The sequence below is a fragment of the Cyprinodon variegatus genome, unplaced genomic scaffold (genome assembly GCF_000732505.1).
Source record: "Cyprinodon variegatus isolate N-32 unplaced genomic scaffold, C_variegatus-1.0 Scaffold38, whole genome shotgun sequence".
Taxonomy (NCBI): Eukaryota; Metazoa; Chordata; class Actinopteri; order Cyprinodontiformes; family Cyprinodontidae; genus Cyprinodon; species Cyprinodon variegatus.
Window position 1 is genome coordinate 2,046,610 of NW_015150491.1, and position 16,113 is coordinate 2,062,722.

A 16,113-nucleotide genomic window follows, 5' to 3' on the forward strand; every position below is an offset into this window, starting at 1 on the left:
ATTTTTAAGCCATATTGCCCAGACCTAGCTCCAAGCTTTCACATTATTGAATATCATAAAGGCAGAGGTTGGAACCTCAAGAAGATTTAATTTAGCAGTTCGTTAGTATGCTGTTTAACCTTGCTGTTATCTGCTGAAGTTCTTACTCTCTCTCATTTACTTACAGCCTGAGTGAACCACTTGAACTTTGACTTATTGTTCCCTTTTAAGTGTTTTCTTGCATCTCTGCTCTGCTTCTGGTTTCATCCTTAAACATCTTATTAAGACCAAGAACAGCTAACATCGGTTCTTCCTGCTTTACTAAGAATTTCCTTACAGTTTGGCGTTGTTGTCAGAAAAAACTTGTTAGTCTGATGTGTTCGCTGTTTGAACAACATTGATGCTGTGAATATCCAGCCAGTCATTTGTCATTGGTGAAAAATCATGTTTTATTAGTTGATATTCTATTTGTTTTGGTGCCTCTATAGAAAGAAATGTCTGAAGTAATTTACCAGAGAATACTAATCCATCTAACCTCCTTAGGGCTCTTGAGGTTGCAGCCTCATCAACATAAAAAGGCCAATGCTTTGTAGTTCACCTTTATTCACCAATTCACAGCAAAAGGAGCTGCAGTGCGCTGCTGCTTTGAAGATGACCTTTTTGAGGCTTTCATTACATCGACTAGACTCTTACCATTTATTTGATGTATTGTACTGCAAACATAACACTCACCAAAAACCACTTGCTCTACAACAATGAGAGCACCCTCGCAATGATGAATGGGTTTTATCTATTTTACTGGCTACACTGGAGTATTATTTTAGTTATTTTCCCTGACAGAAATTGGAAGTACAAATTCAGCCATTCAGCTCTGCTATTCACTTTCATTTAGCCTGTTCTTTAGTTTCTTGGATATTCAAAGCATTGTACAACAGACTGCTGCAAGATTGGGGGATGAGCAGTTGTCTGGAGACTTCTCTTGGCAAAAACAAACAAACAGAGCAAGACGAACAGTCGATTGTAATTCTTATATCTTGTAGTACTAATATAGGCTTTGAAGAGTATGTTTACATTGTTGCACCCTCATATCTGCAGGATAAAGCCTCCAGGATAGAGCGCATAGTCGGGGAGCACCAGCTCTTCTCTCAGGGGCTTAAAGAGCTTCAGGACTGGGTGTGTGAGGCACAGAGGGTCATAAGTACGTGCACTTCCACTACTAAGGACAAGGGTGTACTGGAGGACCGCATGTTGCAGCTCGAAGTAAGATGATATGGGATCGATCAATTTCTGCCAGCTCTGTGGATTAATTTTTCTAGACACACATATGAAAGATCTCTACCTTGACTGAGTTTTAGACTGCTGTTGGAGTAGTATATTTACAATTTTATAAATGTTAAATATTTATAATTATAATATTTAACATTTTTATTTATAGGCAAATAAAAATGCATTAAGTTGTTCTTAAGATTTTAAAATACTAATATATACATAATAATATAATGTTAAAAGATATATCTGACCAAACCTGTGTAATCACCGACTAATGATGAATTTTTTTTGCAGCAGAGATGTAAAGGGTTTTAGACATTAAGTTATTTTGCATCTGCTTATTGTCCATCTGTAGGCATTACTTGCATCCCGCCAGGAGCGTGAAATCCAGCTAAAAATGCTTTTGACCCGAGGCGAGGCAGTCCAGAGAAATACTTCGGCTGAAGGGGTCCCAGTGATCCGCAAACAGATCCAAGACCTCAAGGACTCTTGGGACTCGTTGCTCTCTGCCTCAATCCAGTGTAAAAGGTGAGCAAAGACCAATTATTTTCATTACTAAGACTCATCGGTTTGATTCGCGTCCTCATTGCCGTGTTAACTTCTACAGTCAGCTGGAAGGATGTCTGTCACAGTGGACCAGCTATCAGGAAGACGTGGAGCAGTTTGTGCAGTGGATGGATCGAGTGGAAGAGACACTGAGCTGCTCGGACAGACAATATTCAGAGATGAGGGACAAGACTGCCAACCTGGGAAAGATGAAGGTATTTCCTGCAAAGGCTAGCCTAGAAATGTCAGAGCAGGTTTATAGATTAAAAGGTCTATGAACGAAAAAAAGAGAGAAAGAAAGAATTTCAATCAATTCATATTTACTCTTGTTTTCTTCTACTTCTTCAGTTTGTTTTTTTTTTACCTAACATAAATGACAGTAAAATACATTTAATTTGTTTACAGATTGTCCACATTTCACAATGCAGGGCACATTACTGTTTACCAAATGCTTGTCATAAGATTGATAATTTTTTTGTTAATGCGAAAAAGCAAACAAACCAAAACATATATACATATTCAAATCTTTCTATTGCAATGTTTGAATGACTGCCTCTCGTCTGTGCATTTATATTCTAGCTTCTCTATGAGGAGGTCTTGAGTCACAGCAGTCCTCTGGAGACCATCGCCACAAAAGGCTCCAACATGGCGGAACATTGCACAACTCAGCAGGAAGTGCAACAGCTGCAGTGTAGATACAACAACCTGAAAGAAAAGGCTAAGGTACCGATTACCAACAACTGGTTGGATTTCTGCTCTAGATTTTCAAAACAACATGGCTTTTTTTTATTTTGTAACTTTGTCAAACTATTTATTTTGAACATCTGTGACCTCACAGAGCGCTGTTAGCAAGGCCAAGGAGCTGGTTATGGTCCATCAGGAATATCAACGCGGACTACATGTTTTTGAGGACTGGCTGGAGCGTGAACAGGCGTCTTTGGCATCGTTGTCTCATCCAGAAGGAAACGTGGACATGCTTGAAAAAACCCTGCAGCAACTACAGGTAGACATAGATTTGGTGTCTAAATGTGCACACAATTCGGAAATCTTTGTAAGTTAAACTAAACCATAAACCAAAAAAAAATATCCCTAAAGTTAATTATTGTATTTGTTTTATAGAGCTTACAGGAAAGCTGCTCAAAGGGTCAGTCTTTGCTGGCTTCGGTGCTGACCAGCAGAGAGAGTGTTATCCCCTGGGGCGTTCCTCAGATTGAGGACCGGGCTCTGGACACCGCAAAACGAGAATGGGCGTCCTACCAGTGCCGCCTGGAGGAGACTCAGGCCCAGCTGCACTCTACGCTGACAAGGCTGAGGCAGATGGGTCACAGGTTCCTGAACCTGGCTCAGTGGTTGGAGGACACGGAAAACATGGCCAGCATCAGAAACAACAGGAGGTCGGACAGAAACACCAAGCAGAGTCAGCTCAGGAAACTCCAGGTCAAGATTTTTGGCTTTATCATTGATTTTTTTTTTTTATAATTGAATCTGAATATCTGCATAGCATATCCTATGTATAGTCTAGTCAAATGATTTTCACGGCTCTTTTCCTTCAAATAAGCTTTCACCTAAATGTACTTATTGGTATGGTAATTATTGGGAACATTATTTGCAGTGGCTCTTATTAAGGGGTATCAGAGTAAAGGGCTGGTTATACTCCCCACAGCAGTGTGTCGCAGTTAGCTTCATGCAGACATTTTTGATTTATGCTCAATCTTGAGAATGGTCTGCGCTATACACTATGGCTATAGATACGGCCGAGGCGGTGAGGAAATGGTGGCAAGTTTGTGCGACAAGGGAGGGACATGAGGGCGAAAAAGAGCGGGGATTCAGGTGGAAAAACGGTCCCAGCGTTCTCGCACACTTCGCTCTTCTAGTTGTTCCCACTTCACGAGTTGTTTTCCGCAGTTGCAATCATAAAAACAAAACAAGCCGGACTCCTGTCTGCGGCACTGTCTGCGGTCACCTACAATTTAGGTGAGGTGCAGCAGAGGGTCTGCGGAGGTGGCGGGCACATCTTTGTGTTCACTGAGACACCTACGCAGACGACCTAGTTTCAGAGTATAAATCAGCCTTTAGAGGTACTGAGTACAAATGCCCATCCCTCTTTTTATCATTTCTGTTTGTAAAACAATCATGCAGTGCTTTGTGTTGATCTATAGCCTTCAAATCGGATAAAATATTCCAATTAGAATAGAATAGAATAGAATAGAAAATCCTTTTATTGTCCAACAATGGGGAAATACTGGTGTTTACAGCATGAAAAACATTATCGCAAAAATCGTCACACAAATATGAACCTTAGGAAAATGAATAAGAATTACATAATAGTAAAGAGATAAAAGATAAACAATAAAATACTCTACTGTGTTTTTACAATATAAATACTATGCATCTGGAAAATAAAAAAATCCATATCAGCTTTAGACATTTTCATAGTAATGGATATGTGAAAAATAGCTGCAACATCAGAGACAAAAAAATGACAGAGCATTTAATTTAACTGACTAAGGTAGAAACTGTGTTAAATATATATAGATATATATAATCTTACAGCTGCTGGGAGGAAGGATCTGTGATAACGCTTCCTGGTACATTTAGGGTGAAGCAGTCTGTCGCTGAAGGAGATTTCCAGTTTAACAACAGCTTCAGGCATGGGTTGGTAGACATTATCCAATAGAGAAATATATAATAAATAAATATATTTTAAAAAAATTATATATATACGGTATATATTTTTTCTTATTGAATCTCTACATATTTTTGTGTGTTTATGAATCAGATTCCCCTTTTGACTGACAGCCACCCCAATTTACTCATTCACAGTACGTGCACTGAAGTGTAAACCAAAGAGGTGTTTTTTTTCCCTGTCAGATAGAAAGCAATGAAGCATCCTCCACTTCAGCCTGAAACACACTGCTTATTTAAAAACTACAGCATTCCTCAACTTGGTTTCCACTCCTGAGAAATTTCCTTTGCCTATCACAATCTATGACAGCTTTAGTGTTTTCTATATTTGTGAAAGGACCAGGAACACCTTTAAAGATTTGATGCTACATTTTTTTTTTCAATCTATATACATTCTCCTTTGTAGCTGGGATTTCTATGGTAATAAATGAAAAGTTTCTGGCAGTATTTGAATCGTATTTGAATTAACATGGTTTGTTTACCTCTATCCTTGTTATTAGGGCTATCTTGAGGCAGTCCTTGCACGGCAGGGAGAAGTCGATGGTCTCTCATCTCTGGCTCAGCAGGTTCTGGAGGAAACCTACATCAGTAGTCGCATTAGTGTAACGGCCACCCAGCTAACGGCCCGCTACCACTCCCTTCTCCTCAACATTCAGGTTCGATACTCTCATATGTCTGATGTTCATAGCTGTAGGCTCTTGAGTTTCTAAGCTCCTTGTATGTTATAAACAAAGATTTTGAGATTTTTGTTTGGTTTTTTTAGTTGCGTATTATCTATCTTGACATATTCACCACATAACCCGCTGTTTTTGCTTTCCACTAAGTTTTAGATCCTTTTTTTATTAACATTACTCCAGGATTTTTTTGTATTGAAAACTGTATGCACAAATGTCTGAAATTTTTTTGGAAGACGTCATTTCCTTGTGAAACTCAAACACAAAATGTAAATGTTAAATAACAAAATATTTAAAAAGTTCATGCTAATTTATTAAGTTTAAGTATCTGATTGTATAATGAAGTGCAAAAGATCAATTTTACAAAAGCAATATTTTTTGCACCTTTATACAATTTTAAGTGTAACTATTTAACCATATTATGATTGTCTTTCTTATAATCTTGCAAATTTTTGGTAACATAAACACTGAGAGGCATATTTTTTACCTTTTTTTCCTCATATCACGTATAATGGCAAACACGCTGGCAGAGCCATTATCTTTTTGTATGAATGTCAGGAAATCAAGTCTTTTAACAATACCTCTGATATGTTCACATACATAATCCTGACTTTAAGCCACTTGGGACATTTTTTTAGATGTCCTCTCAAATTGGCCATTCCCTCTAAAACAATTTGACAAGGAAATTAAGAACCAGTGAGTGAAAGTAGGAATACTGGTTGTAATGGAGCAGTGCTTGTGCCAGAACCCCACTTTACACGTCCCTACTGAGTCGACACTGTGACTGCAAATGCTGCACTGCATATCAACTGATGACTATATAAAAGGGAAAAATAAGCAAACAGATGGAGTAGTATTATTCACTCAGCGGAAACTTTATGAAGTACACCTTTTTAAACTTGGGTTGACATGTTTTTTTTTTCTTTAAAACTCTCATAATTTTGTTGCATAAGTTAAATCTATCCATCCTTTTTCCATTACTCTTATCCCAGCGTGCCTATCTCCAGCTGTCAATGGGCAAGAGGCAGGGTACACCCTGGACAGGTCGCCAGTCTATCGCAGGACAACACAGAGACAAACAGAACAAACAAACATTCATGCACACACGCACACCTAAGGAGAGTTTAGAGTAACCAATTAACCTAACAGTCAGGTGTTTGGACTGTGGGAGGAAGCCGGAGTCCCCAGAGAGAACCCACACATGCTCAGGGAGAACATGCCGGGAATCGAACCCGGAACCTTCTTGCTGCAGGGCAGCATTGCTACCTACTACGCGGTAGACGCCCATAAAGGTGGAAGATCCTTGCTGAACAAGGATCTGATGCCTGTTTAGTTTACTGAAATACAGTTAACTCACTTTATGTTCAACAAATCAAGTTAAAATTATTTCAGGTTTTTGATTTTTAGTGTGTTGCTTTAAGATGAGGGGTACATGGTGCTATTAACAGGTGGATGGCATAGGCAACAGGCTAACTGAGGCTGTCAGAATAAATAAAAATCCTAGTGTGATAAGATTTGATTTTTTAGATCTAGAATCTATGCATGTGTTTTTAAAATCTTTGGTTAACAACTTTAATGCTGCAGGGTAATGCTGATCTGGAATTTAAAATAGTTAAGGATTTCTATCCCTGCAGTAACACAAATGCTGTGGAATATGAAGGCTGGGCTTCTTTTTTCTTTTCTAACAACCTTACCTGATTTAATTGGATGAATTAAAATAAAACAGCTTGAGCAAGTCACAGCTAGCAGGGATTTTCTATAGTGTTCCTAATGCATTTGTTTTGTCAGGTACCCATCTGAACTGCTGTGTACTCTCTGCCCACAGTGGGCCTTTTCACACATGGCTGTGCTCTCACTCTCTCACCATAAAATCCACTCCAGTTTGGGCTTGTGTTTCTGTAACACCCTGCTGAAGGAGCGCTGGGACTTACCTTTGGGAGCCCAGCTTGTTTTGCTCTCAGTGCTCAGATCTGGCCTCTCTATTTGTCTCTCCCTCTGGGGGGGCTAAAGGAAAATCGATGGAGCTCTCCTGGTCAGGGACTAAAGCTGTAATTATACGCTGCAAACTGCAATCTCACACCTTGAATCAGGAGTGGAAAAGATTTTTTTGTGCTACATTGTTTTTATTTCTTTCTTTAGTAACACCTCTGAATGTATGTGCTTGATCCACATTTACCTCCACTAAATGCTACCACTGAACACCTCTTATCGCTTACATTGACTTAGGCTTGCATTTACTTACAGCCGCACAGGTAATACCTCCTCATCCTGTGTATTCCTGTAATTATCCTGCAGGAAGTAGGGACCATATGGGCTAGAGGTGGGAAGCTGTTACCTCTTTCCACTCAGAAAGAAAAGGTGTACACTCAGCACTCTCAGCTAATTGGAGCTTCCACACTGCAGGATTTGCAAGTTAAGTGAATGATGTGTCAAATCTACAGGAAGCTTCCTGTATCCTTGGGGTGTTATTGACTCAAAACCTCAGTCAAGAAGATATTGCTTCAAGGATATAAAAGAAAAGCCCATGCTGCTTTGTAGTGAAACTATTGACATTGAGCAGATGAAAGAGGAAGGAGGAAAGCAGGTATTTTCTGTTTTGATGCCGGATCAGAGGATTTGTAGTCCGCGGTGACCGATGTTGGACTGTTGGGGAAAATCTCACATCTTAAAAGAAAAATAAACGTGGCATGTTTCCAGAATTTTCCCAGAAGTCACAGCCTGAAAAATCTAATAATTCAAACCACTCAAAAAAAAGAAGTGAGCTGTTTTAAGGTCCATTTATTTTATTTTTTTATATATATATATACACCCTTTTTCTTTTCCTTAGCTCAGAGTTTCTACACACATTTCAAATCCTTTATTAGTGACTTGATGTGATAGCAATGCAAAGCAGTGAATAACTGGAGAGTAGAAAAAAGGTCTTTACTGTTAAAAATCTAAAAATATATATTTGTATCCAGACTTTGCAGAAGCACTGTTTCTATAGTTACACCTGCAGTATAACTCTATTAGCTTTACATTTATCAGTATGTGTGAACACTAATTTATAATTCTTTGCACCAATTCAGGTGTTACTTTTATGGTAATCTGACATATATAATGCTTTAATGCAAAACATATTCAAGTGTTGTGTCCCTGCAAACATGGCTTGTGAAAAACTACTAAAAAGACTTCCTATTAGCTTTTTTCTTTCCGCACTTATATTTATGAAGCTTCTGATAGATTTATCTAACCTAATTGAGAAGCTGCTACTCCTTGTTACCAATACCTTTTTGGCTGCTTTGATACGGGTTCATTACTTACAGTCTGTCAGTTTAACTGCATGGCAGCTACTTTAAGTGAGCTGATTGCTTTATATTTTATATATAGTTATCAGAATATAGTGGATAATTACTGTCTAAATGCAAGGCCAACTTTTTACATGTCTGTTTGTAACCGACATCCATTCCACAGATATGCACTTATTTTTATACGTCGCATGAAAAGTCTTATTTAAATAGACAGAGGTGTTTGTGTTACATGCAACTCTTTTAATATTAATGAAATTCTAATCCTGTTTGATTTCAGGATACGATCAAACAGCTACAGGAGGAACTGAAGAGCATGGAAGAGGCAGAGAACCTCTGCATGTCATTCAGCGAGTGGCTTGCTTCGACTCAGAAAAGCTTCACAACACTGACTGATCGCTCTGAACCGCTGGACCGGCAGGCCATGGAGAGAAAGATGAAGAAATTAGAGGTATCGATCTGTTGCTCACAGTTTGGGCTGGATTTGTTTATGCAGTTAGATGCAGAGCCATGCTTTAATACACTATTGCATGGGTTAAAAAAATGGCAAATTGGTCAGTTTTCCTGCATGAAACCATGGTTCCTCTGTGTAACATTAAAAATTCAGATCCCCTTCCAAGACAATATTTTTGGCAAAGTAAGTGTTCTTGGTAGCAGGACAAGTTAAAGAATATTACAGCAGTGGAATCATTTTAACAGTTTCGTCTTGTCCTAACCCTGTTCAGACACATTTGCCACTGCAGTAAAAAGAAAAAAAATCCACACCATTATTTGTGTGGCGTGGTTCACATCAAATCCACAGAAGGTTTGATGGGTATGTGCGTATCGATCGGGTCTTTATGAAGACAAAGCTGGTGCCGGTTTAGAGGAAGCGTGGTATCAGAGAGAGACCTCCCACTGTGTGTAAGAGGATGAAGAAGAGTAGGTGTCAGGAACCCGCTGGCACAGGCGCTGTAATTGATGCAGTGCCCTTACCACTCCACATCACACACACACACACACTGTTTTCTCTCACTTCATCTCTCAAACTGAAGCGTAAACTTGAAAACAGAGCTCGCTCCTAAACCTGTGATTTTTATGTAGTTTCACACATTTCTTCCACTTCAGTTCTTTACCATCTCCCCTCTCTTTGTCTTCATCCCCGTAAACCAGTCGCACCACACACCCACTTAACACTTGCGATACATCATCTGGTGTGGTCTTTGCCGTAATCTGCTTTCAAGGATCGATGCTCTGTCTCTGCATAGCGACCAGAGATGTGCTGCCGCCACATGTGTCCTTCCAGTGCTGAATATAACACATGAGCGTGCTTCATCACTTACTCATCTCCTGTTGTGAGAGAAGCTGGGATGTTCAGTGAGCTGGGACGATTACCCAGCGACACACAGACCAGGAGTCAATAGCCGTGTTAAGGCCCATTAGCCGGTTTTGGACTTTATTTTTGGCTGCTGATTGGTTAGTTTAGAAAAAAAACCATTTGCAGATAGTAGATAGATATATTTATTCTATGTGGAAGGTTTATTTGTTACTTTTCCCTTTTTGCTTTATTTTTAGACTATTTTCTAAAAAGCATTATTTACCTTAATACTTCAAGCAAAGCAATATAATCAAAAATAAGTACAACAGGGTTTCTTCTTCCCAGGTGCTGATTGGTTTAAATGAATACATCTTGCTTTGTAATTAACACAGATTTCTCAATACCTCAAGAATTGCTTAATGGTTCTAAATATAAAAAAATGTTGACAGCCTTATCAAGGCTGCACTTTAAAAATAAAATTGTCAAGAGGGCTGGTCTAAACGAAATTTGTTTTTTGTTTACACTTGCGTATACAAAATGACAAAATAAAACTGTCTAAGTCTAAATGCTGCAGTCCTAAGGATAAAACTGGATTAGTTGTTCAAAAGAAAAGCTTTGAACCCAAGCTGTTATAAATAATCAGCACTGTTTTAAAGTTAGAATCAACCCGTAATTACTTTATTCTGAAAAGCCGGACTTTAAGTTCTTTTTCTTTATTTAGGAATACTTTGAGTGTAAAAAAAATGTATTGATCGTAAAATTGTTGTATTAACTTTTATATTTTTATTATTGGTTGATTGATTGATTGATCTCACAGCAGAGAAATTTACTCATTCAGCTCAAATGGTCAAAAAGAGGAAGAATGTGCCAAAGGAAGAAAAAGATGCATGGGATATATACAGAATATACAGTGCATCCACATAGGACAGCCATTATACAGGGTTATTGCACAGGCTGTTTACATCTGTATTTATATAGATAGATATTTATATATATATATATATAGTTATTGCACTGGGTGTCAAATAAAGAGAAACAGGTTATTGCGTATGAAATTGTAAATTGCATGTGTTAAATTCAAGTGAAGAAATGTAAACAATTGAACCTACGGAGAATGAACCACAAAAGCCTAAAAAAACAGTTAATCAGAATCATCTCATTACAATACAGGAGACGTCAGTAATGTACAGTAGAGCTTTAGTAATGCTTTTTAAAGACGAATCATTTGCATAAAAGTTCCCAATCATAATAGTGTTTCAAGATTTGCAGTTAATTATCGGCTCAGTTGTCAGAGCTGAATTAGAAACAGTAGAGTTGATTAAGGAATCAAGGAACTCATGCAGAAGGAAAAACATCTAGAAGCTCTCAAGCTTACAATTACAACCGGCACATGAGGAACGGACTTGGATAATTGGGGATCACTAGACAGCTGAGACGTAAAGGCCACTCTGTGCTTAGGACTTCAGATAATGTGTTCTGTAGATGGTGGCTAATAATGTAAGACCTTAAGGTCCAAAACTTACATGACATATAGTTCACTGCTAACAATGGACCAAAATCTGAAAGCTTAGAGGGCTCTTTTCTAGAGGGGAACACAAAGTTGCAAGTAAGATAGGTCAGGTTTAGAGGAAGATGAAGTAATTAACTCCCCTTTCTGTCTAAACATAGTTGCACCACACTATATAACAAAGAGCTGCATCTAATTTAAATATGTAGGGTGTTTCTTGTTAAAGTGACAATGCAGAAGCATTGGAGATGGTGATCAAACCTGGAGCGTCACATTAGGCAGCACAGAGACGTGTGCAAACACACGCAGGTCTTGTTATGTTACCCAGCGAGCTGGATTGAGCACCGAGCTTGTTTGAGTGTGAGGTTACCGTCTCTGCTCATCCAATAATAGGCTGATGATGAAAGCTGTATGGCATCCCATCGAGGGGAGGTCAGTGTGTGCGTGTGTGTGGCAGTGTGTAGTGTTGCCCTGGAAACCCCCGCAGCTACTGTTGCCTGTTAAGGGTCTTTATAATTGGGTCCTCCTTTCATATTATTCACTCCGGTTCTTCCTCACCATGAACTCCCAATTCTTCTCCACATTTCTGGTTGCAGGTGTCAGCCTACCTGATGAGTTCAAAGCCATCAGAAAGCCCCGCTAGTATAGTTTGTGGCAGTCGGCAGCACTCGAGGTGAAGGACAAAAGTATCAGGAATAGTGCACTAAAGGTTTTGGAAGCTATGATATAATTTTTTCTCTAAAGAAAGAGGATGTGTATTCTATTTTCTATTAATTCTTGATTGAAGTGCCTTGCAAAGCAACTTGTACTTCAGCAGCACTTCCTTCTGTATGCTCTCTCTGTCATAATATATAAACAGGTCAGGTAAGAAATATGCATACACACAAGGAGCTGAATACAAACCCACAGCACAATCTTTTTTTTCATCTTTATTTATCTCTAATGAGTGAAAACACATTTTTTTTATTTCTAAATAAAATGCCTATACATTTTTTTTTTATATAACTTAAGAAAACTTGAAAACAAAACCAAAGGGCATACAGACTCTGTCAAGTGTGCATATTTCTGCTCTTTTAACCAGAGCCTCCAGTCAGATCTTCAGCATGGCCACAACCTCCTGAAATCCCTGAGAGAGCGTGCGGAGCAGGCAGCGGGCTTCTTAGACGAGGCTGGGGCTGAAAGTTTAGGAGCAGAAGTGGAAGCGCGTCTCGCCCAGCTGGAAGAGCTCGCCGGGGGACTGAGGCAAGAACGCAGCTTCCTGGAACGAGCGCTACTGCTCGCAAAGGAGTTTCACGACCGGTACAAGGCTCAGGTCCAGTGGCTCGCGGAGACCAGGGCTTTGCTCAGCACACCGGTGGAGCCCAAGGCTGAACTGTACCAGCGCAGAGCGCAGCTGGCAAAGTATAAGGTAAGGCATTAAAAAAAAAAGATTAATTCACAACATTAATTCAGTAATTTTACACTTAAGTGGCTCAAAAGGTGAGATGATCTGAATATTATTATCTTAATTGGTCATGTGTGACCTTGAGAAACTCTTAAAGTGAATATACTTAAAATAACTGCTGATGTATTAAGTTTGATTTGAATGTGGAAATAGTTGCTTAATGTGGAAGTTTGCATTAAAATTGATGAATAGGTAGAAAGAGAACAGTTATTAGTCAGATTTCTTGAATGCAATTTAAAAAATCAAAAATGAATACGAAACAGAAGTGGTTCTTATGAATATTAACATCTCTTTTTTAGCAGAATGTTACCTGTTATATACTGCTATATTCATTTGCATATAAATCTGTATCTGCGTCCTCAGGCTCTCTTACAGATGGTTCAGTCCCATGATGGATCCATCAGGTCTGTGATGGAGAAGGGAGATTCTCTACTGGCTTCTGTCCACTATCCCTCCATCAGGGACAAAATGCATCGTGTGCAGAAGGACTACACCACCCTCTGCAACGTGGCAATGGTTAGGAGCAGCTGTGATGCAATGACACCAAGAAAATAAACTGCTTTTTTTTCTGTATTCTTGTTTTGAATCGAGACATTTTGCTTTCGTGTTAACCTGTGGTGTCCAGGCTCACGTAGAGAATCTGGAAGGCCAGGTGAAGGAACAGGAAGCTTACCATAACGAGCTGCAGGAAGTGGAGCGCTGGCTGCTGCAGATGTCCAGCAGGATGGTGACGCCGGATCCAAGCGTGAACGTCAGCCTGGAGGCAGCAACTCAACAGCTGGCCAGACACAAGGTAACAGGTCCCATCATTTCACTTTTGAAGTTGTTTGTAATATTAGTGACATAACCATGCAGCTGGAACCTAAATAAGGCAGAAAGATTTCTCAAAACCTTTTTTTCTCAGTTCCAGATTCTTCAGCCTTACATGATTTTTACTGAGCTGGTTATCAGCTGACTGTTGATGTCTCTGTTCACCTTCTCTAGTTTCCCCTTAGGATTAATCTGTAACAGATGTTTCAGTTGTAAAGCTGGATCATCAAAGGAAGGCTATAGAGAGCTGCTTTTCTGTTTTTTTGTCTAATCCTTTAGGTCTGGAAAAAGTCTTTCTTAACTTTGTCTCATCCAGCAATGTTTTGACTTGTTCTGCAGTACTTTTTACTGAAGCTAGTCTCTAAGACAACCTTATGTCACCCTCCTCAGGCCACCATGGAGGAGATTGCTGGTTTTGAGGAGCGCTTGACAGCTCTGAAAGAGCAAGGAAAGGGCTTAGTTCAAGGCTGTAGTGACCGCGTGCAGAGCCGACTGAGACAGCAGGTCCAGACTCACCAACAAGGCATCAGAGACAGCTACTCAGCCATCTGCAGCACTGCACAGAGGGTGAGTAAGGAGCAGATTGCAAAGAAAAGGAGGGAGCGAGAAAAATTAGAAAAAAGGGGGTCCTTATGGAAAAGTATGTATAAAATTTTTCCCTAAACATTTATGATTAAGGGCTTATTGTGTTTAGGTGGTCTCACGTGAAAAGAAAAATCCATGCATAGACAAAAGGTAGATATAATCAGCCAAGGTATCCACTTAATCCTAACCTGTTTTGACATTTATACCCATCTCTGTGAACGCAGCCCTTCAGGCCTGCTTTAGAGGGCACAGCCAACTCATTTTGCCAAAGAAGAGCTCAGCAGCAGCCGCAGTCAGACGCCACCAGCCAACATCACTAACTCAATCTCTCCATATTAATCTCCACAGATCCCTTGTCAACCCCACTTTTTCATGGCTGAGCCAGAAATGATCACACACAGCCATCCAGTAGATCTGGCTAGTCCCTTAATCCAGCCCCACTCTGTCATTTTGGCACCACCTCCTCCATCATCGTTGCCCATGTCCCCAGATACCACCTCCGCCACCACACACATGCCCAATCTGGCGTTGTGTGATCCAGCCACTTTTTACCACTCCACTGCTGGCCTCCCTACAAGCGCACCTCCAGCGTTGTAATGGCTGCCAACTGCGTCCCAGCGCCACACAGCTCTAATATCCTGCCTGCCACTTGCCACCACGCCAGCCTTCCAGCTTCTGCCAAAGTTGCAGGGCAGAGTGCCAACACTTTGGCCCTCCCCTTGCTCCTCCTTTCAGAATCTCAAATTAACACTGTCAATCAGTCCGCGATGTTTGCCTCTCCCCTGGAGGGCTTGGACGCCTCCACATTTAACACCTGTTAAATACAAAGCTGCATAAATGCCTGGTTTTGGGGGATTCTGTGGTTTATAGTGTCTTTGAAGTTGGCAGAACCTAAATTTTAAAGTCTTTCCACCATTTTTATGTTAGATTTAGGACTTTTATTGGGCAATTCTAGCACATGAATAAATGATTCAATTAAATATAGCGCATTGTCCCTTTAAAGAGACAACTAAACCAAATCATACAGTCAAACTGATCAAAGTTATCTATCTAAGGAAAGCCAATTGATTGCATCAACTCAATGACTCGAAGGCAATCCCTCACATCAAGTATGCTTGTGGCGACAGTGGAGAGGAACATCTTCCTTTAAACAGGAAGAAACCTCCAAACCAATAAAAAATTTTTGTCCCTCTGGAGATAAGCTTCCTCAATACATGATTAATTAATTGCCACATTGTTTTGTCCCCCAACAAACTTGTAAGGCTTTTTACATAGCAGTAAGTGCACATAGGTGGGGGATTTCTGAAGGGCTATTATTCAGCAGAATTAAATTTTTGGAGTACTGGAGTAAAAATGGCAAAACTTTTCAGAATTTTATATTATTTAATTTTCCATGACATCAAACCTTGATAAATTCATTGGACTTTGTTGTTGCTGTATGATAAAATCTGGAAATGTCCAAGAGATCTAGCAAGGTACCATATGTAATAAAATAAGTCAAACAAGTTATTTCCTGAAGCACAAAAATATACACATATTATTTTCTTTTTTCACAGGTATACCAGAGTCTGGACCACGAGATGCAGAGGCATGTGAGCCTGCAGGACACGCTGCAGCAGTGCCAGACGTGGCTAAGCTCTGTTTCAGAAAAACTAAATCCTCATCCACAACCTTCTCTCAGCCTGGAAGAAGCCCTCCAGCAGGTCAGTGGGTGCTTTTCTGCTTATTAACTCAAAGTTAAATATTTTATTCCTTTGTATATTTCTTGATTGCATGATTTACTATTTTAAATGGTAAAAATTATGGAAGGAAATGTTGCTATTTTGTACATTGTTGGTAAGAGAATTAACAGAAACCATAAAAACAGGTGAAGCAGGAGCGGGCTCTCCAGGAGCAGGCCAGCACGTACCTCCAGCTTGTGTGTTCAGCTTGTGATCTCTCAGAGCAGAGGGTCAGGGAAGCAGCAGCAAACATCCAGCAGATCAAGCTGCAGGTCTGTTCACTTAAATGAATCCTTTAACTTAAACACA

At 39.8% G+C, this 16,113-nt stretch overlaps 1 protein-coding gene across 1 annotated transcript in view; it reads left to right on the forward strand.

Moving 5' to 3' along the window:
- LOC107081417 (nesprin-1-like) overlaps window positions 1-16,113 on the forward strand; it is a 150,736-nt gene that overhangs the window by 71,299 nt on the left and 63,324 nt on the right. The window contains exons 59-72 of the mRNA XM_015369602.1: window positions 1,075-1,239; window positions 1,604-1,776; window positions 1,856-2,009; window positions 2,374-2,517; window positions 2,633-2,797; window positions 2,914-3,231; window positions 4,980-5,135; window positions 8,721-8,891; window positions 12,326-12,652; window positions 13,052-13,204; window positions 13,314-13,481; window positions 13,889-14,065; window positions 15,640-15,786; window positions 15,951-16,076. Coding sequence (XP_015225088.1) covers window positions 1,075-1,239; window positions 1,604-1,776; window positions 1,856-2,009; window positions 2,374-2,517; window positions 2,633-2,797; window positions 2,914-3,231; window positions 4,980-5,135; window positions 8,721-8,891; window positions 12,326-12,652; window positions 13,052-13,204; window positions 13,314-13,481; window positions 13,889-14,065; window positions 15,640-15,786; window positions 15,951-16,076 — 2,544 coding nt within the window. The remainder of the gene's footprint in view (window positions 1-1,074; window positions 1,240-1,603; window positions 1,777-1,855; window positions 2,010-2,373; window positions 2,518-2,632; window positions 2,798-2,913; window positions 3,232-4,979; window positions 5,136-8,720; window positions 8,892-12,325; window positions 12,653-13,051; window positions 13,205-13,313; window positions 13,482-13,888; window positions 14,066-15,639; window positions 15,787-15,950; window positions 16,077-16,113) is intronic.